Source organism: Onychostruthus taczanowskii, unplaced genomic scaffold, assembly GCF_017590055.1.
Source record: "Onychostruthus taczanowskii isolate IOZ18803 unplaced genomic scaffold, ASM1759005v1 scaffold38, whole genome shotgun sequence".
In the NCBI taxonomy this organism is placed as follows: Eukaryota; Metazoa; Chordata; class Aves; order Passeriformes; family Passeridae; genus Onychostruthus; species Onychostruthus taczanowskii.
Genome location: NW_024501237.1, coordinates 13,842,561 through 13,862,999, shown reverse-complemented (window position 1 = coordinate 13,862,999; position 20,439 = coordinate 13,842,561). Strand labels below are relative to the sequence as shown.

Genomic DNA, 20,439 nt, shown 5'->3' with positions numbered 1-20,439 from the left:
TTGCTGATATTATAACTACTTTTGCAGATACCAGATTAGACCATGAATGTTTCATACTGTCTTTATATTGCTCTTTAAACCTATTGTGCCAGTGTGTGTGGAGGTAAAATGACTTGCAGAATATATTTTCGGGATCAGTAACACTTCTGTTTTCTTCTAAGTATCAATGTATTTTATTTACCTTGTGCTCGCTTTATGGAGTAGAGAAGAACAAACCTGATGCACACTCATAGCAAAAATTACCTTTAAAAATAATTTATATCTTAGCTTATTAGAGAATAATTATGTTCTAATAATTACCTAAAAAGAAGTCCACCGATAACTATAATATGCAACACTGCAATAGTTCTAAATTATTACTATAAGGAAATGTGAAATGTATTGCTATCATGTCATGTTTCTGTAGGACTCGGGCAGCTCCCTGTGGTAGAGCTTGTAGAACAGGCCTGTGTAGACAGCTGGGAACTCCCTCATGGTTATGTCAATCCTATCAAACCCTTCCCGGTACCCGAACAGTAAGAGCTTGGCCACGTTGCTGGTGATGGGCGTGGCGTTTTCCGTCCTGGCCAGCTCCTCCAGGTCCATCCACTCGCACCGGAGGCACTCGTGCTGGCAGAAGCTGATGCGGAAGGAGGAGGGCTCCATGCGGCAGATGATGTACATGTCTGACTTCCCAAAGGCTCCAGGGTGCTTGTGTTGCTGCCTGATGCTTAGGATGGACTTGAACTCTGACTTGATGCCAGTCTCTTCAAAAACCTCTCGAACTGCTGTGTCTCCTGGGTAGAAAGAGCAATCCTTGCAATACATCTGAGAGTAACTCAGCACTCCTTAAACCTTTTGGAAAGGTGGAAAGCCTCTTACTCAGCACGTTCTCTATTCTGCTTCATAAGAATGTAGGTCTGTTTTTCCAACATAAGGATAAGCTAATTTTTTGATTCCCAAACAACAGTAATTGCTATGTGCCTTTTCTGTGTGTATCCTACAGAATTACTTTGGTAATGCTGCGCAGGGTGTGGTTTGTAATAGACACTGATGGCTGCTGGCTCCACTGATCCGTTAATCCAAGACAGCACTGCACTGTCTTTGCAGTCCTTTGGATCGCCATCGCTCTCCTCGCCCCTGCCCAGTCTCGGGTTCAGACCCTGTGCAGCTGCACCTGTAGTGATTGATGTCAGATCTCCGGATCTGATCAGTTTCACTGCACTTCACCCCCAGGGGTAACAAAATGGGTAAAACTCTTTTCAGAAAGTGAAAGTTGGTGCCAGGTCCTTTTCAAGATGTACCGTAAGAGTCAGGTGACATTTCAAATATGCCACAGCACCAGTGCAGCACAGAGCCTGCCCTTGCAAGAAACATGCTGCAAACATGCTGCATTTGTGCTGCATGTGTGCATTCTGTGTGCCCCAGCCAGAGTGAGATCAGTGCTAACATTCCTCACCACAAACGCAGCAGGGTCTACAGGGTCTGTGTGCTCCAATTACAGCCAGAGAACCACCCATCCATCCAGAACTCCTCCAGAGAGATTTTTCTCTTCAGTAACAAACTGAAGAGTCCCTAAGAAGTTTTTAAATATTCCACTGATTTCCCCAAAGTCTGCAGTTTCCTTGTAGTCAAATCCTACTTGCCCGGGAGTAAGTACTGGTAGGTTAAATACTGGCTTTTCCCAAATTAATGTAACCTCCTGGTCGTCTCTGGTTTGAGTGGTCAATGTACAGAACTGCTGTGCAATGTTACCTGCTCCTGTTACTTTATTTTCAGTAAGGAATGTATGCTGGCTTGCTTCCAAAAGCAAATGCATTTCAAAAGACTCGTTGAGATTCATCATCCTGTGGAAGCTTGCATCTTGCCAAGTCAGAGGGGAACAAAGCAGATGTTTCAGGGATAGTTTCAGGTATGGGAAATAGTAACTCCCTGTAGCAGGTGGTTTTGTTAGTGCACAAGGGGCTACAGAAGCGAACTGAGATCGTGAGGAATGCTGAGGCAGGCTGTGGTTAAGAAAATTGCAGTAATGATGGATTTCATTTAAGCTTTGAGCTTCGCTTTTTAGATGAAGTGCCATTTCTGTTTCCCTTTTATTTAAATGTGAGTGTGTATATATATAAATATCTAATGACAATTAAACTAGAAGTAACACTAGGGCTGGAGTTTCAGAAATACTGAGATACAAAAATGTGTGCACTTTGCTTCATCTGCATTATGAAGATAATTGGTGTCACTTGCATGAGTCAGTTTGCACTCATTTAAGTAGGCAGCCAAGCATGTTGTCACTTCATGTAACCAAAGGATTTTAAACAATTTTTAATTGTAATTTAAAGTTTAGTCCCTTGAGTGACTTGTGTTTTTAAGGTTTGATGTAAGAATGAAAAAGGAAAATTAGGCTCTATTATATTTTATGCTTGACTAATTTATATCTTCTTGTAATATAAGATGTGATGCAGAGAATCGTAACTTTTATTATTCTGTAGTTTAGAAGTGGCAGGAGGGAAGCTGTAAGACACTTTTCTCCTGGGTGACACTTTTCAGTCCAGGCTCCAATCACCTGTTAAGTGAGGGATGGCTGCTGTTGTACTCAGTAGCAGTATCACTCTGGGGAGTCCCACTGGAATGCCACTGCTGGTCATTTGTTGTTCCCTTGAGTACAAAAATCCTGCTGCTGCTGGCACTAGAAGTGAGAAGGAGCCTGGCTAGACAACAGCCATGGCATTTGGGTTTCTTTTGAAAACATGGATCCATTTCACCTTTTTACATTACATTGTCCAGCAAATATTTTGGATTTCCATCACCAGGTTTGACAGAAAGACTTACAACATGACTCATGAGTTACGAAAACTAAACTCAGCCATATCCTGACAACCAGCAACTTTCTCCACGTATAGAAATAATAACTAGAATGCACCCCGACCACACAGTGTTGTAGGGAGTCTGCTAAAACAGTAGGTATTTCTAAGGTATGGAACAGTCAGGAAGCCTGGGCTCGACACCCAGACTAAGAAGTAATGAGCCTATGGATTATGATTTTAAGGGCTGAGATACAAGGAGAGAAAACCCAGATTTTCTCTCTCTTCATAAACACCCTTGTTCATTCACCTGTGAAGATAAACTGCAGCAGTGTTCATCAGCTGTGTTGGAGAGAAATGAGAAGGTTCCTCAAACCAGCATTGTTTCCTACCACAGGCGTGCTTCATGCCTCTCTTGGGAGTAGGTGCCCACAAGACTGAGGCTCTGCACTTCACCCTGGCCCTGTGCCGAGGAGATCTTGGTCCAAACTAATCAAGTGAAGGGGGTGGAAGGAAGCAAGTGCATGTATTGGAATGGAAATTTTTGCTCAGTCCATCCCTGAGGTCACTGCCCTGGATTGCAGTGTGAGCCGAGAGCTCCCTGTTTCAGTTTTATTTGGGCTATATATGGATTACCTTAATCCTCTGCACTTCTGGCTCATATTGCAGCATATCTGACCAGCCTACAAAAACTTAGCTAGCCTCAAGCACTCAGTTAAAAGAAAGTGTGGAAAAGAGTAAATGCTACAAACAAAGAACTTCTTTGTCCTGTACATGCTACCCTGTTACCATTAGGGTCCCAGGATTGTGTCATTTCATCTATTCACCGTAAATTCAAGGAAACAATCCACCACAGGAGCAATGTGGGTCATGCTGTATTTCAGTGGTGTTCATGTCCCTATAGTTCAGTTGATGGCTGACCTGTTGTCATAGGACTTACCAATGTCTTCTCCTGGATTAGACAGACCTCCTGGAAATTTCCATGCATTTATAGTCTGTATTGGAAGAAAAGTCCGTTAATGAAGTAGTCAGCCTGTGCTGCACTCTTTAATACGAAGGAGATAATCAACACATAACTTTTTTTTTGTTGAAGTTGCAGTGTTGTTATTTTACAAATATCAGTAAGTAGGAACTTTTTTGTTCCTGCTGACAGGATGATTAGAGACAGCTCCAGTCTGTAAGAACTATGGGAACAAAACACCTACTGATTGAAAATACAAACTGTCTAACAGTCATTAGACAATGTTGCTGCTAGATAGAGTAGTTGAATATTTTTTAAAAAGCTGCTATAGACTATATAATCTTATATTTAATCACTATTGTATTCCACTTCTATTGTTTTGGCTTTTAAAAATTGTATATATATTTAATCTTATATACAGGTATTATGATTGTACTGTTCTGTACTGCACTGGCTTTAAGATGTCTCTGTGTGTCTGTAATGATCATTTAGTGTAACTTGTCATTTCATGGAATACAAGAAATGAGGGCTTGTGTGTGATTTATGTATAGAAACATTTATTGACTTGCAATAAAGTTCAGTATTAAAATGTGAAGTGCAGGCTTGGTGTTGTTACTCACACTGCTAGAAGAGTCCAAGTCCCTGCACCTCTGGCAAGAGCACAAAGATTTGTAGGCTTTACCTTTACTTCTATGTACTTTCTATTTCTCTCCTTGTTAAAAGTTTAGGTAGGAAGAAGTTACCCTTCTCCTAGAAATAAATGCAGTAAAAAGGCACACTGGCCCAAAAAAAGCTTTTTTTGTCTATGCAGCATAGCAGGGAAGCTGTATGCTTTCCAGTGATTTGAAACCCTAATGACTACATTGGAAAATTATTTTTTTTTTCCTGGGCATTCTTAAAGGGCTTGGATAGGAATTTAAAGTAATAGATTAAAAATAGTGCAGATGGAAAATACATATATTTGTCTATTGGCTTTCAGATTTACTTTTAGTTCCTGGAAATCTTTGTGTGCTGTGGAATTGTCCTGCCACAATTAACAGCTCTTAAAATTCCAACAGCTGTTAAATTTTATTTTTACTCTGATATCTGTTCAAGATATTTACTAAAAGGTAAACATGCACATTTATATTTTTGTGTATAAAAGGGTAAGTGAATGTTGTGTTTCTAATGTTTACAGCGTGCTGTTCTGTCCCTGGAGACACTCTGGAGCTGGAACCACTTTTGGAGTCTACAGCATGAGAGGCAGGTTTATGCTTTAATTGGAAATTGCTGAATGAAAGCCTGAAAGTCCTCCTAAAGCCAAGTCCTCAGCATTTTAATTTATTATAAGTAAAAATATGAAATACAAAAATTAAAAATAAACATCTTCAGTTACAGGAAACAAATTCAGAGGAAGAGAAGTACCCTTGTATTTTGTGTTAGAAACTCATGATGTGGTATGATTGAACCTGCCAATGAAAGCACTCTTTCACTGAAGTTCATTAACTGTGTTGTAGGTCCTAATGAACTGATGTTTTGGGTCCTGAGGAGAAAAGTCTTAGTAGCTATTTCAGGAAAGACAGGAGAATGCAGCCAGTGAGATTCCACAGTTTTAACTGTATAAAATGAAAAATATGCATCCAGGTGTATTTCAGTATTTCACTATTTTCAAAGTGTAAGCTTTGATTGTTTCATGTTAAAACTTGAACTTACAAATGAAAGCGTAATGGAGGCTAAATGTCTCTTGAATGGAGTAGCTCAGGCAGCTGCCAGTGAGCCTGGGAGCTTTCTGCAGCAGCTGAGTTACAACCGGGGTTAGTCTGATAGGGCTGGCAGAGATTTCAGTGATGGATGCTCGGTGACCTCAAGCCACATCACACCAGCCACCCTCACCACAGCACTGCTCTGGTCTGGCATCCTCTGCAGTGAGGGCGGGTGCTTCCAGGTGTGAGGAATTAAAGATCTTTACACCTACTGGACCAAGGTGGTCTCCAGGTCATGGCAAACTGTGCTACTCGTTTAAAGCCACAGATATGCCTGGAATTTTGGAAACCAGACCAAATCAGAATCCTCTCAAAATCTGTTTCAAGCTGTGGGGATTTTCCAGAAGTCTGCATGGATCCAAAACCAAGATCAGGGACTCCTGGGTCAGTTACAGGAGAAAACAGAAAACTCAAAACAGGAAGGATACTTAGTTCTGCTGAATCAATCTGCAGTTGTAATTTACAACAAAGCTGTTGATTTTTAGAGTTGGGGTTTTTTTCCCCTTAATATGGAATTCAGCAATCTGTTGCTAGATGTGTTTAAGACCCTTGTAAAAAGAAGTAACTTTTAACTATTACAATTTTGGACTGTAATAAAAATAAAATATATTTTGTTTTATATTACAGAATAGGCTTATCTAAATTAACTTCCCTATTTTATAATCCTGTAACAAACTTACCTTATTTCTGTCTTGTACAACCAACACCTTTCCAGTGCTTTCATCTAGAACAGCACCTGGTATAGAAAGAATATTGAAAAAGAGAAAGTGTTGGACAATGTAATTCAAGCCTAACAACCAAAATTTAACATGTTTTGATAAATTTAACATGTTTTAACATGTTTTGCTAATGTACAGTTAGCAAGGTTTGTATGGATGAATCACAAAGTGGTTTGTCAGTGGAAAATGGATGCACAATAAAATATCTCAAAAAGGTTAAGTATCCTGTAGAAAAATTCAAAGTTGGCAGTACCAAGATAAATAATAACAGCTTTTAAGTTCCAGATTATACAAGAAATGAAAAGAAAAACTTGCTTGTGTTAATATCAGAACTAAAGAATGCAAGATCAAGAGGTTACCCAAACAATCTGTCAAAGCTGCTTGCTTCAGGAGAGACGGGCCTGTAATCTTCCTCAAATAACAGAGAATTTTCCAGTGACTCTGGCTGAGAAGCCACCCTTAAGGGTGATGAATTTTTCTTCAGTGAAATTCATGACAAAGCCCCCATCTGCTGTAGTGAAGATCTAAGTGTCTTTGGGTTAATAACACACCAGGTTTAGTACTCTGGGCTGACTGTACAGATAATGTTCAGCTGTGTGACTATCTCTGAACTTGCACTACCCAGCTGACAACTCACGACAGGAATCGCACCATAATCTGAGTCAACTTCTTAATCAAAAAGTGTTGCTTCCAAGTGGAAAAGTGACACTTTCACTTGATGAAAAATCCTGTCTGAGAAGTGCAGCTTTTCCTTATGTCCTCATGCTCAGCCCATGACTTTCTCCCACAGATTACAAGTTTTCCTGCTTTCTGGAACCCGAGTGCTTTCATGTTTAATTATGTCATACTCACTGGTCATACTTTAAAAATGCCTTTCCCTTACAACAGGTATTTTTCTCAGATTTTAAAGAGCGCTGTGGTGAGCAGGACGAGTGCTGTGGTGCAGCTTACCAGGATCTTTTCCACAGCAGTCATGCACGGCTTTCAAATTAGAGGTTAACGGTAACAAAATGGTCACGTCATTTTACAGCAGGAGGAGGAGGATACAGGCACATCTGTGATGACATGTGCATTTAAAATGCTATGGGGAAGTATACCCACAGGAAGGAATTATTAAGGAGTGAGTGTCCAGCTAAAAACATCCTGTTTTTAATAATACATGGCAGAGTTACGTGTAGGAGGATAGTTCAAAGACCAGTCTTCCTTCAAGATATGTCAAAGGACATGCTTTAAGAGGGTAGTCACATATCAGCCTCCCTGTGGCCTGTGACTTTATGATTTCATTCCTCCTGTAAATACTTAGCAGTGTCCAAGTTTAACTACTGTAATGATTAAAAGAGGCAACAAAAGGAAAGCAGGAGGAACTTTGTGATTAGAGGATTTGTTTTCTAGAAAAGCCACTCCTCAGCCAAAGGTTTGCCGACACCAGGGAGGGCTGGTGCAGGCAGGAAACTGCCGCTTGAATCAAGCAGAAAGTGTGTTTGCTTTCCTCTGTTCCCCTGAAATTGAAGCCTGTGAATGTAATTTTTGGCAGTGAAATTCCCAGGGAGGTGATCAGAATCTCTGCTAGGGGATACCTAAATCCAGAGCAAAAAGGAAGAAAACACAGTAACAGGATTTGCTGCCTGGTCTCGTGTTCTCTTGCTGGGCCACACCTGGTTGGCATCAGTGAGATTAGAGTTTGAATGCCCTGAATTGTGGTTTTTAAAACTCTCCCTCCTGCAACAAATGTGGTACCTGGAGCTTTAAAATGCCAGGATGACTTTCTGGAAAGGTTTATACTTGAAATTCAATCAAGTAATCACTATTACAATACCACTTGGCTGAGAATGTTCTCTTTTGGGGAACAGGCAAGAAAAGCATTTAAAAAATAAAAAGAATCCCTTAGATAACTCCAGATAATGAGTAATGGAGGAGAAAAATATCCTTATCCTACCTGTTTTATTTATGACTGATGTAAAAATGCATGCAGAGATGTTCAGTGCTGAGAAGCACTTGTCAACCACAGAATGAGTGCAGACACCACTGCTTGCACTACATGTAAGCATCAGCAGACAGGAGCATTTGTAAAACAACTTGGGAATTACTTTTAAGTCACTTTTCCTAAGTGGCCTATCAAACCTATCCACCTCCATCTTCCTGTGCAGTTTCACAGTAATGCAGCTGCTCACTTTAGGTTTCCTTAAGTACCAGGGCTGGCCAAGGCCGATGATCCTATGCGTGTGTAGGCTCTCCTTCCTGGAGTCCTTCAGCTCCAAGGACTTTGTTTCAGCAAGTGGATTAAGGTGGCAGCAATGCAAACAACAGCTGTGTTGTAAGGCTTGTAGACCATGTGAGGGGGAAGAAAGTGCTTTTCACTTTTCTTCCTCTCCTTTTACTTTCCTTCCTCAGCTTGTCCTCTCATCCCATTGTTGCATATTTACGAACATGTCATATTTACAAACATGTCACTTTGTGGATACATTGCATATTTACAAACATGTCACTTTCTGGATGGCAGGCCACATCCTCCTCGGAGGTAGAGCATTTTGGAAGTGCTTTTTAAAAACACGTTAATCACTTCATACATGGGAGACTCCTCTCTATCTTTACACATGTGGAAAATCCTGCCGCCTACAAACGGATGTAGTAACTCAGCTGGAAGACACATCACACATTCCACTACTTCTGAACAATAATGGCCAAGCCCACTGAGTAACATTTGCTACTCTCTGCTTGGCCACTCTGATCCAGTCTGGTGAAACATGACCTGACCCCGCTTATTCACACCTTTGTCATCCCTTGGCTGCATGGTCCTGAGGCACAAGCCCTGGCTGTGCTGCGTTTGCTGCGTGGGAAACTCCAGACAGGAGGAAAAACAGCTGCTGGTCTACTTGGCAATGAGACTCGCTACCTGCTCCCTGCTCCTGTGCTGGCTTCCTGCTGGCCAGCCAACCACTCTCCACATCTCTGCTTTCCATTTCAGGATGCTCACAGGACTGACTCCTGCATTTCACTCACTGGCTACAGCTTTGAGATGGAGACTCTCACCAGAAAATTGCTTTTATTTACTGCAGACATGCTCTAAAATACTCTTGGATTAGGAAATAAAGAAAGCCTTGTGTTTGACCCCCTACCCAATATCCACATTTAAATACTTTAATATTTAAATAAAATGAATTAAAAATAGAATGGAGCCTTTCCACTGTCCAGGGTCTCCCTCCTAAAGTGGAAAGATAATGGAATAAATCTACCAGGTGGTATCAATGCTGCTTAGTGTATTTTTGAGATGTGTTCCAGATCCACTGACAGTGAGTAAAACAAAGGACAAAAAAACGCCACACAGCAGTCATTTCACACTGGTTTACCTGCCTAGAATGCTTTCCTGAAGTATTTATGTCCTTTAAAGAAAATCTCAAAAATTACTAAAAGTGTACAGGTTCGAAAAATGGTAGCAAAGAACACATACATTATATGCTGTGCAATTTTAAAATCAATACAAGAAATTAGGAAATCTGTATACCTGCACTTACCAAAGTTTGCTTTAATGTTTTTTCCTACTTGCAAGGTGTTTTGAAGCACAGCTGCAAATTATGCTCTGAAAATCTAATTTTAAATATTTGGAGTCTTTCAGAGTTATGATTTTTCTTATAGCTCTTTCTGCTGCCCACCAGGGTCACAACTCATCTTTTATGTGATCTCCTTTCAAGCAGCACTTTCAGCTGTGCAAGTTCTATTCAGAAAACCTCTCTTTCACTTAGGCTTCCTCACAAGGAGTACCCGGTGCTTTCTCGAGAAGAATGCACTGTCCCGCTCCAGTTTAATGCCACATATTTTAATGGTGAGGTTTCCACACCTCAGGAAAACATGCTCCAACATGTCCATTGACAAACTCCGAGGCCGTCTTCAGCATCCACCCGCCCTCTGCTGGCCTGGGAACCGAAGGCTCCCACTACTGATGGCAGCAGCAGCGCTTTGTAATTCAAGGCTTTTTCCCTTCCAAGCTTCCTTTCGCCTGACCTGCTGCTACACAGAACAAACCATCTTTTGTAAGCTCTTCCTAACCAGATTTTTCAGATTGCTGTTTATGGGCTTTAACACCACTTTGTGGAGAAGTAACACCCCACGGAGTCCCTGAGAGCCAAAGACAAACAAGTCAGGGCTGCAGCTGGAGAGATGTGCTCTCCTCAGCCTCGGAATTTCTGTGTGTTAATGTAACCCTTAACCAGTACATGAGGGGTTCAAACCAATCTCCCAATTACAGATAACTGAGTGATGGGATAGGTAATGGCTTATCTGTGGAACTCTGCTGAGTGAGAACAAAACCACTGGAATTTGGTGAAACTAACTTCAAGATGACTGTATTTTTGGCTCATCATCAGTCCCTTGTGCTGTGCTGCATGAAAAAAGAAAAATGGGGAAACTGTCTTGTCTAGCTCCTCAGAAATTTTCTGTTACGGAACGACTTTCTAGCTGGTTGTGGGAGGTCTACATGGATAAGAGTATGGTGTTTGTGGGTTTTTTTGTAAAATATATGTTTGGATTAAAGATTTCTAGGCACAGCTTAGATCAGCTTTCAGACCATTGCAATTCAGGCTAATACATGTTTCAGCTTCTGAACAATCCCTGTTGGGTCAAGTTTTCTGCATTTACAGACATTAACACAGTTTAGACAGATATACGTATTAAGCACACAGAGCAGAGAATGCTTTTTTCTCTAAGCTGGTGGTTGCATTTTCATTCCAAAATGCAGCAGCCAGCTGGTTTCCATGCGCTGGTTGTACAGAGGAACAATTCCTACTGAACAGGCTCCTAAGGGCTCCTTCAAGACTTTCTGTGAGTGCACCCACTCCTGTAACTCACCTGCAACGCCCAGCTGGTGTGTGGCGAACCCTGGCAGCCTGCTGGGCCCCTCTCCCAGCCACAGCGTCAGGGTGGACGAGCCCTGCTCAGCGTGGTGGAAAGCAAAGCCTTGGGAAGCAGCCACTGCCACAAGGCTGCTCTGGAGGATGGGGACATGGAGCCAGACAGCAACACGGCCTTCATCCCGCCACTGAGACACAGACTCTGCAAGAGAGGGAAGTGAGGAGGGTCAGGGACCCCTTTGCCCTTGGTCTGTGTTGCTGTAAACTTTACCACACACTATAGCTGTTGGTAATGTGGAAAAATCTGTATTTTCACATCATTTACCACAGGGTAAAACTATTGTTGTGAGAAACTCACCAGCAGTCTCAGAGGCTGCCAGGGTGACATTTTAAGTGGTACAACTCGGTGTTCATGTGCAAGATGATGGCTTTTACATTTGGGGTCTACCATTGGAAACAGGGGAACTACTCTTCTGGAGTGCTGTGTCAAGTTCTGGGCTCCTCAGTACAAGGAAGATAAGGGACTGCTGGAGTGGGTCCAGTGCAGGCCACAAAAAGGATGAGGGGTCTGGACTATCTCTCTGTGAGGAGAGACTGTGGGAGCTGGACCTGTTCAGTCTGGAGAAGATGAGTCTCAGATGGGACTTCATCAATCCATCCAAATACCTGAAAGGTGGGTGCCAAGAGAATGATGCCAGACTCTTTTCAGTGGAGCCCAGTGACGGGACAAGGAGCAATGCCCATAAACTGAAACACCCGAAGTTTCACCTCAACACGAGTTAGAACACCTTCACACTGAGAGTGGCACAGCACTAGAACAGGCTGCCCAGTGGGGGCGCGCAGTCTCCTTCTCTGAAGACATTCCAAACCCACCTGCTGTGGTTTACCACTCCTGTGTCACCTGCTCCGGGCGATCGGACTGGATGATCTCTAGAGGTCCCTTCCAACCCTAACTGTTTTACTGTTCCGTGAACGACCTCTGTTCCCTCCTGCCAGCACCCTTCACCTCCCGGCCGCTGCTCCGGGTCTGTGAGGGGAATGCGGCGGCTGAGGGCGCCCCCTGGCGGACCCCCCGCCGCCCCTCACACGCCGCCCTCCGCCCGCCCCGGGACTCGGGACCCTCGCCCGGCACTTGCCCCGCAGCCACCGCCCGAAGGCGGCCCTCTCCAGCCGCGGGGAGCCGCGCAGTTCGCCCAGGTCCACGCTCACACCCCCGAACTTGTCCGTCCTCGCCCGCAGCCCCGCCAGGGCCGCCCAGCCCCGCGCCCTCCGCAGCCCCCGCCACGGGCCCGCCATGGCGCTGAGCGGGGCGGGGAGCGGCCGCCCCCGGGGCGGTGCCGGCCTCTGCTCCGGAACAGCTCCGCGCCGGCCGCCGGCAGCATGTCTGCCTCCTCTTCCAGAAGGAAGAGCAAGGGGCGCCCGGCCTCAGGCGGCGTCTCCCCGCGGGATGCTCCCCTCGGAGCTGCCGCGGGCGGGCCGCTGGTGCTGCGTGTCGCCGACGTGGTGGAGGCAGGTACGTTGTGAGGGAGGCGGGGACGAGCAGCCCCGGCCCCGCTGCCTCAGCCCGGCGCGCTGAGGGCGCCTCCTTTGAATCCGAGTCCCTGCCCAGCCACTCTCCCGGCGCCCCAGGAAGGCGGGAGTGGGAGATCCCTCACTCCGGGCCCCCATGAAACCTATTCTTACCCCCGCGGAAGCGTGCCGGCGGTAGCCAGCCTGGGACTGCCCTCAGCGCGGGCGCCGTGAGGGCTGGCGAGGCTGTGCTTCCCGGGGAGCGCGGGGAACCCCGGCGTTACTGAGGGGAAGGGGAGAAAAAGAAATTTTTTTTTTTTTTTCCTCCCTAAAACTTTAGGAGATGACAAAGTCCCGAAGATGCTGCGCCGAGCGCTGGCGCAGCTGTCGCTGAGCAGCATGAAATCTGCGGATCTTTGCATAGGAAGGCCGGCCCTGCTCACCTCTGCTGGTGGGCGGCAGGAGGTGAGACCCTTTCTTGATGCTGTAAGTGCTTTTCCCGTGCTGTTAGCCTGTTCCTGTTGTATTCAATGGAATCAGCATGGATCATGCACTGAGAAAGATGGTGAATGTGCTCTTCCATGTTTTCTGCACTGATCTTGCATCTGTATTCTCAGTGTTGGAAAAAATCCATGCAGCTAATTTTTTTCCTATAAATGTATAAGTCACGTGTGAATAAATGAGTTATATATTATGTCTTGCATAAGCAGACACATCTATTTTACTTGCAAATAAAGTGTATAGTTATTTGCTACCCTTTTTTTCACTGATGCATAGCATTTTCTGATCAGCACAGTGTATGCTTTTGAGTCATCTCCAAAGTGTAGAGAGTCCTTGTGGAATTTCTTATCACATTTGTAGGCAAAATATAACCTTCTAATTTTGAAAGTGTCTTAGATCAAATCTTAAGAGCTCAGTGCCCTTTGTGTCTTGCTCAGTGGAACCAGGTTTTAATGTAATCCTTCATATTAACCTTGACTGGAAATGAGAGGGGCAAGACCTCAACTGACAGGCATTTGCTTTGAAAAACTCTTCCTAGGTCTGTACTGCTTGGCCCACCACAGGCTTCCCAGGGGGGAAAATTGGGCTGGTTGAAACCACTCAGAAGAACCTGAAAGTAAATCCAGGTGATGCCATCACTGTGCTGCCTGTGACTGGCGCAGTCATCCAGGCAGAGGAAATCGATGTAAAGTTGAGGTATGGAACTTGTTATAACCTTATTGAGGTTTTTATTCAACCAGTTCCCTTCAAAATTTTGTCATTCTCTTATCATTTCACAGAGTTGGCATTGGGATCATGGTAGAGTCTGATTAACATAAATTGGGATCATTGTAGAGTCTGATTAACATAAATTACTAAGAGAATACATTGAAGTCCTATTGCTCAAGTACTTTCTAGGTTTCTAGATGCTTTATAGGTGTAGTTCATTCTCTGCAAATTAAACACCTCTGGGTAGTGCTTGTATGCATAATTTAGCTTTTCCTCCACATAAAAGAATCAGTCCCCAGCAACGTATAACTATGTGTTAGCTCATCAGGAAAGGCTGTGATATATTAAGAAGTGTCCTCTAAATCACCTTAATACACCTGTTTTCCATCAAGCTGCTTTCTTGATCGCTAAAAGCGAGATGCGGCTTTCACTGGCAGGCTTAGGGCTCCCCCCGTTGTTCGCGCTTGGAGTTGCAGCAGCTGCGTCTGCTGTGAATGCCCTCGGTGCCGCTGCTTTCCAGCCTCCTGCAGGTGCGTGAGTGCTTGCACAGGTTGTGGACTTGCGTCTGCAAAATGGGGGTGTAGTGAGTCTTAGCTCTGAGCTAACTAAACGACTGGAAAATGCTTTGTGGAAAAACTTGGGGTGTTTTGATAGTGGATGTGCAAGTGCTCAAGGCACTGTTTTAGTCAGTAAAAGTTGCATATGTGTGTTTGCAAGGCTGAGAGAGACCTGCCTGATCTAAATTTTAATACCGATTTCTGAGTAATACTTACTCAGTACCTGTAACAATGATTAGCTTGCCTGGACAGCTAAGATGCCTGTGCTGCTTATTTGTGATCCTAAGAAATGAAAAATACAACTTAGGATTTTGTTAATTACACCATTTTGTTTGGCAAAACTAAGTTAAATAGGTACTCTTCTTTTGTTACTATGTGTCTAATATCTTCAGGGTTAAGTCCATATGCTATGAAGACTATGGTTTTGATTTTAAGTTCTTGGAAAACCAGTTTTTTCCCTTCCTTCCACAGGGACAAAGATGCCACTGTTAATGCTGAGGAAATGTCTGTCTGTCTGCTGAGAAACCTTGGTATGAGTTTTGCTGCTTCTCATTTGACTCTTCAATTTTTGTAGTTCTAGATACAAGAGCAAACATTTTCCTTTTGTGTTCTTAATCAAGGGCTTGTTGCAAAATAGTGGATGTTACTTTGTTCACACTTTGTTCAGGGATCTGCGTTGATCTAGCGAATTATATCATGTTGCAAATATCTAATTTGCATTAATTGTGGTTCCATTACTCCTGTTCATTGCTTGTATTGCTGGCTTAGGAGTGTTAGTTAGGAGTGTTCAACACCCACTGATGGCCTTCAGGCTGATTCTGCTGTGGTGCACTCCAGAGTTTACTTGCACTGTGGGGAAAAGAGCGCACTGCTGCACATTAAGTTAAAGGATCAACATTAAGTTGAAATTCCAATCTCTGAATCCCTTTTTTTTTTTTATGTTGGTGATAAATAAGTAAAGTTGCTCTTCATTGGTTGGTAGGTATATGTAAGGAATGCAAAAAAGTAAGGTAAGTTACTCAAGGTAGTGAATACAAAATTTTTACTTCCTACAATACTAATTCCAAAATCCTCCCTTTGTATAAAATTTTAAAAGATGAAATTAATCATGAGTTTAAGTCTAGGAGATTACTGGATAAACATTTGTCAGTATCATGTGTAGAGTCTGCTTGTGCACAAAAGGATCATTCAGAGAACCTGAAGTTACCTCATAATTACCTTTTATTATGTTAATTTATAGCACTTTCTTAGCTTCCTGATAAAGAGCTATTCTGATGCAAGAATGTCTGAATGTTAATTGCTACCAAAGTAGATTGAAATAGCGTCATCTTTGTGTTTTTTTCTTCTTTAATCTTCTCATAGATGGGAAAATAGTTCTGCCAGGAAACCTCTTGGCTTTCACTTACTATGGCAAACTTTGCAACATCGTGGTGATGAAAGTGAAGGGGACTGACGGCGCAGAGCTGATTGCCCAGGGCAGCGCCATTCCCGGTGATTCCAATGAGCCGGATCTTGAGAGATCTGATTTGGAGAGCAGTGCCTTAGACTTGTCCTTGCAGCTCGGCAGGATGGACATTGGTAACAGTCCAGAGGTTGCCTCCATGAGCACCCCGAGCAGAGCCGTGGATCCAGGCTCACCAGTCACACCCAGCGCTCCAGCTTCTGGGCATGGAGACAAAACCAGCAGGGGAGATGGTGCAGACCTCACCCAGGATCTGGAGCTGGCTGGGGAAGGCAGCACTGAGGGACTCCCACTAACTGGCAGAATCGGAGCAGTGAGCAGTACAGATTGTTTTTACTTCATTTCTTCAAGAACTAAAATCAATTTTATTGAACCAAGGACCAGTGTAGCAGAGGATGGCGAGTGTCAGTCCCGGGTCACCTATGACATGATAGGAGGCTTAAGCAGCCAGCTCAGAACCATTAGAGAAACTGTTGAACTGCCCTTGAAGCAGCCTGAACTGTTTAAGAGCTACGGTATGATGCCTGAGAGTTGGCTTTCTTCATTAACTTTCTTCTTTAATGTGACTTTTTTTTAATATTTTTAAACACTAATTACTCCAGGATTATGCACCAAATTTTATGTAACTGATACGGTAAACTTGTGTGCCAAACAATGTCAAACTGCTTTATAATTACACTGTGTGGATAATGTGAAGATGTTCTGGTTAGCTTGTGTGAAAAACAGTTGAGCAGGAAAGAAATATGTGTCTGCACCAAAATTCAGGCACGCACGAGCAGAATTTATAGCAAATAGGAAAAAGTTCTGTGCTTGGACACTTGAAAAGGGGCAGTTGTTTGTGTTGTCACGAGATTTTGTGTTGGTAGACTCAGTTAATTATATCTTCTAAATGGAGAAGAACTCAGATTAATTCTTCTGCTTTTTTATCGCTGTGTGTTCCTGCAAAATTTTAAGGAGGTCTTTTGAGCTGTTTAGTCAAACTGCTCAGTGTGTTCAGCGTGGAATTACAGGGTGGAAAACCAAATACAATTACTGCGGCCATACATAAAGTTATAGCTAATATATATAAACACTTGGAGGATTTTTGTGTCTCTGTGCTGTGTATTTATCACAAATGGCTGTGTACCTTGTTGAGGCATGCATTGCTGTGAGACAGGGCTCTTTTACCTATAAATATTGCTTTACTCTCTTGTCTTGGAGGCCCTTTATTTCTCTCTCTGACCTCTCCCCCCACACACACGGGAGGTGATTTCAGTTTCCGTGGCACACAGGTGGCTGTTTCCTGGCCGTGATCCACAGGTGTCAGTGGGGTGGTGTGAGGCATCTCCATCACGAGTGGTCCAGCTCAATTTGGTCCAACCACAGCAGCACTACCTGGCTTTGTGGCAGCAGGGTTTGCTTCAGCATGAGTGTTCTTCGTACCTAATCCCTGAAGCTTGGGCAGATTCTCTACTAATCTCATGATGGATGATGATGTTTTCTCAGCAGTTACAATCCATTAGCCCCCATCCAAACACTGGGAGTCCTTGTCTGCTCATGGGCAGTGAGGCTGGAGCTGAGGAGAGCCTGTGGTTCCACAGCCCCGTGTATTGCCAGTGCCAGAAACACCACAGGAGGGAGCAGCACGTGCTTTAATGGGCTGGTGTGAAGGAACCTGTCTGTAGAGATGCTTTTATTTTTTTTATCCTTTGTCAGAGGGCAGATATTTTTTTCTTAGTTTTTCTTACTAGTTTATAAAATCTGGTCATGTGGCCTGCCCTTGAGGCATCATTCCCTGTCTGATTCCCAGACCCACCTGATGTTTCTTCGGTTGTGTTTCACCAGTGTCTTTTGTGCTGGGGTCAGGCCTCCGTAAAACGTTTGTCTCTGCTTTTTGCTTTCCAATTTTTCAACTACTGGGTTTTTTTTGTGCCTATTTAATTTGGCTTTGCTGGTCTTAAAGTTTCTTTGATGGGCTCTTTACCTGGGATCACAGTTGTGTGTCATGCAGTTTACCTGTATTTTCTGTCCAGCTTCAATTCTACACAGCAGTACCTTGTTCTTCCAAAGTCCCTTTTGTTTCTGTCTCTTTGGCTCTTAACATGTGCCATTAAATAGGCAGATTCATCCTCTTAATGTGTGTTTTTTATCATCTTGCAAACATACTTAAATCAAGCCTCACAGCATTTCTAGAACTTTTTGGAGTGTTGAAGAGAAGTGGTTTTCTGATGTGGGAAATTTGATATAATGACACTGTAAGAATCATGAATAACTTAAAGTGTATTCATGGATGTTACGTACTCAGTTGAGTAATTTTCTTGAGAAAAGACAGGGAAGATTATAATGAACTGCTGAAAAATATAATGATTTAAATAGGTGCTTTTTCCACAGAGTCTTTTGGACTTTTAAAATACAAAAGGTGTATGTATGTCCCATTTAAGAGCGATCTTTTCCCTGAAAGCCTAATTCATTGTAATGACATGTCTGTTAAATGAATTAATGCCGAGATCAAGTTATTGCTGGTAGTAACAGGGACAGTGAAATGTGCAAGTGCAGGCTGGGCCTGGCATTTATCACCAGTAACTTCTATACTCTGTTTGCCTGCATGTGCTTGTCCCAAGGGATCCCTCCTCCTCGAGGAGTGCTGCTCTATGGCCCTCCAGGAACTGGGAAGACCATGATTGCCAAGGCCATCGCAAACGAGGTTGGCGCTCACGTTACTGTCATTAACGGCCCTGAAATCATAAGCAAGTAAGTCCACCCACTTTATTTGCATTAATTCTGTAAATATAGTAGCCCAAAATATACCCTGCCATCTATCCATTGTGGAGAGATGTCGTATTTGCTGTGGCTTACCTGCTCAAAAGAGTCAAAAACAAATGGGAAAGGGTTCTTTCAAGTAGGGCTTATGTTTCTAGTATTGAAAGAGGTTTACTGGACTTGGCCAGGAAATTTGTGTAAGGCATGGACTGAATTAAAATGGGATTAAAACGGCATCTGCAGTTGCCTGTAGGTTACTTCTGCAATTAGAAGATGAACTTGTTTAAATCGTATTTTCAATTAAGGTGACACTGCACAGACTCATGTCTCCAGAGAAGTAATTTTTTGGTTGTAGGTAAAAAAATATGGGTAAAATTATTTCTAACACAGAAGGGAAGCAGTTCCCTTTATCTCTAATGATTCTAACTTTTCCTGTGCCACATTTTACCTTAATTTTTGGTCCTTGTGGAAATAAAGGCAATTGTAGATTTGCCTAGACTTCAGAAGTTTGAAAGTCTGCGCTATGGCTTTTTGTAACTCACAAGCAGTAATTTTCCAGGTTGCCTGGAAAAGACAAAAACTGCAAGATTTTTATTAAAATATTTTTATTCTCACAGGTTTTATGGGGAGTCTGAGTCGAGGTTACGTCAGATATTCGCTGAGGCTTCTCTCTGGTATGTTCCTTTGGAGAATTTTATTAGCACTATTGGTTCCTGCGTTCTTAAAAGAAAAATGTTTCCAGGAAGCTTTGAATTGTGACTTTTTTCATCCAGTGCTTTTTAAAAGGAAATAAATTTGTTTATGTAGAGCTTAGCTAGGAGGAAAGCAGTCCAATTTCAGGATGCCTCTTAAATCCTTTTGGACACTGCCCTCTTTAAGGGGATGTTAGGGATGGTGCAGAATCGCTTGACCTATGTCATCAGTGCATCGTGTGCTTATTTCAACATGTGGAAGCATGAGCCAGAGTTTCACCAGGATCCAGATTTTCCTCTAGTTTTTTATCTTTGGAGGCCAGCTCTAAATGAGTTGGTGTTGGTACTGGATATAGCATTGCTCTGGAGTAGGGTGGCATCTTGCCCAAGTTTGTAAGACCTGGCTAAGGCAGACTTTAGACTTCCATGTGACTGCTCATTGTACATTAGCAAAATATTACTGCATGCTGAAGGTATTAGTTGTCTAATATGTTATTAATTTTAGTTTTCTCTCTGAGTGGGATGCTTGTTAGTTTTTGTAGGAACTGGATGTTTTCCATGAACAGCTTTCCTCTGCCTTAGTGTTTTAAATCTTCTTAAGCACCTTAACATTTTTTCCTTTTATTTTTTCCCCTCAGTCGCCCCTCAATTATATTTATAGATGAGTTGGATGCCCTCTGTCCAAAGAGAGAAGGGGCTCAGAATGAAGTGGAAAAGAGAGTTGTTGCTTCATTGCTGACATTAATGGATGGCATTGGCTCAGTAAGTTGAATCTAATGGGACGATTAATGTACATGGGGACTCCCTGAACAAAATAATATTGCTTCTACAGTGGAGCCAGTTTGAGATGTACCACTTGTGGGAAAATGAAACAGACTTAGGTGAGACTTTGTAGAATAATCTAATACTTTTTTAGAGCTAAGCAGAGGACGTAGGAGAGGAATGTCTCCTGAAAACTGTTAGTTTAAAAGAATGTTTCTTCCATTCACTGCCTTTCCTTTGCCTTCTACCCCTCTTGCAGTTTGGGAGATCAAACTGAAGTTTCAGGGATAGCCCATCATTGAGCTAAACCAGGTATTTTTAATTGCTCTGAAATCAAAGTCATCAGAATACTTCTGGTGATATGTAGGCTGCATGATTAAAGGCAACAGCAGCTATTTCAAGAGTGCCAGAGCAGTATGTAGGGCATAAACAAAAGCCTAATAAAGAAACAGTAAATTTAATTGAC

At 43.0% G+C, this 20,439-nt stretch overlaps 2 protein-coding genes across 2 annotated transcripts in view; one reads left to right on the top strand and one right to left on the bottom strand.

The window, feature by feature from the left end:
* Positions 1-123: 123 nt before the first annotated feature.
* On the bottom strand, positions 124-12,339 carry NUDT6 (nudix hydrolase 6). The gene is made up of 5 exons (XM_041412006.1): positions 12,180-12,339; positions 11,042-11,245; positions 6,161-6,216; positions 3,718-3,772; positions 124-776 (listed from the first exon to the last, which is right to left on the bottom strand). The coding sequence occupies exons 1-5, from the start codon at positions 12,337-12,339 to the stop codon at positions 388-390; spliced, it is 864 nt and encodes a 287-aa protein (XP_041267940.1). The 3' UTR covers positions 124-387.
* The window catches only part of SPATA5 (spermatogenesis associated 5), a 162,467-nt gene continuing 154,365 nt past the window's right edge, over positions 12,338-20,439 (top strand). Inside the window, 9 exon segments of the mRNA XM_041412004.1 lie at positions 12,338-12,421; positions 12,424-12,556; positions 12,893-13,017; positions 13,592-13,749; positions 14,790-14,848; positions 15,681-16,295; positions 18,381-18,510; positions 19,137-19,193; positions 19,850-19,973. Coding sequence (XP_041267938.1) covers positions 12,338-12,421; positions 12,424-12,556; positions 12,893-13,017; positions 13,592-13,749; positions 14,790-14,848; positions 15,681-16,295; positions 18,381-18,510; positions 19,137-19,193; positions 19,850-19,973 — 1,485 coding nt within the window.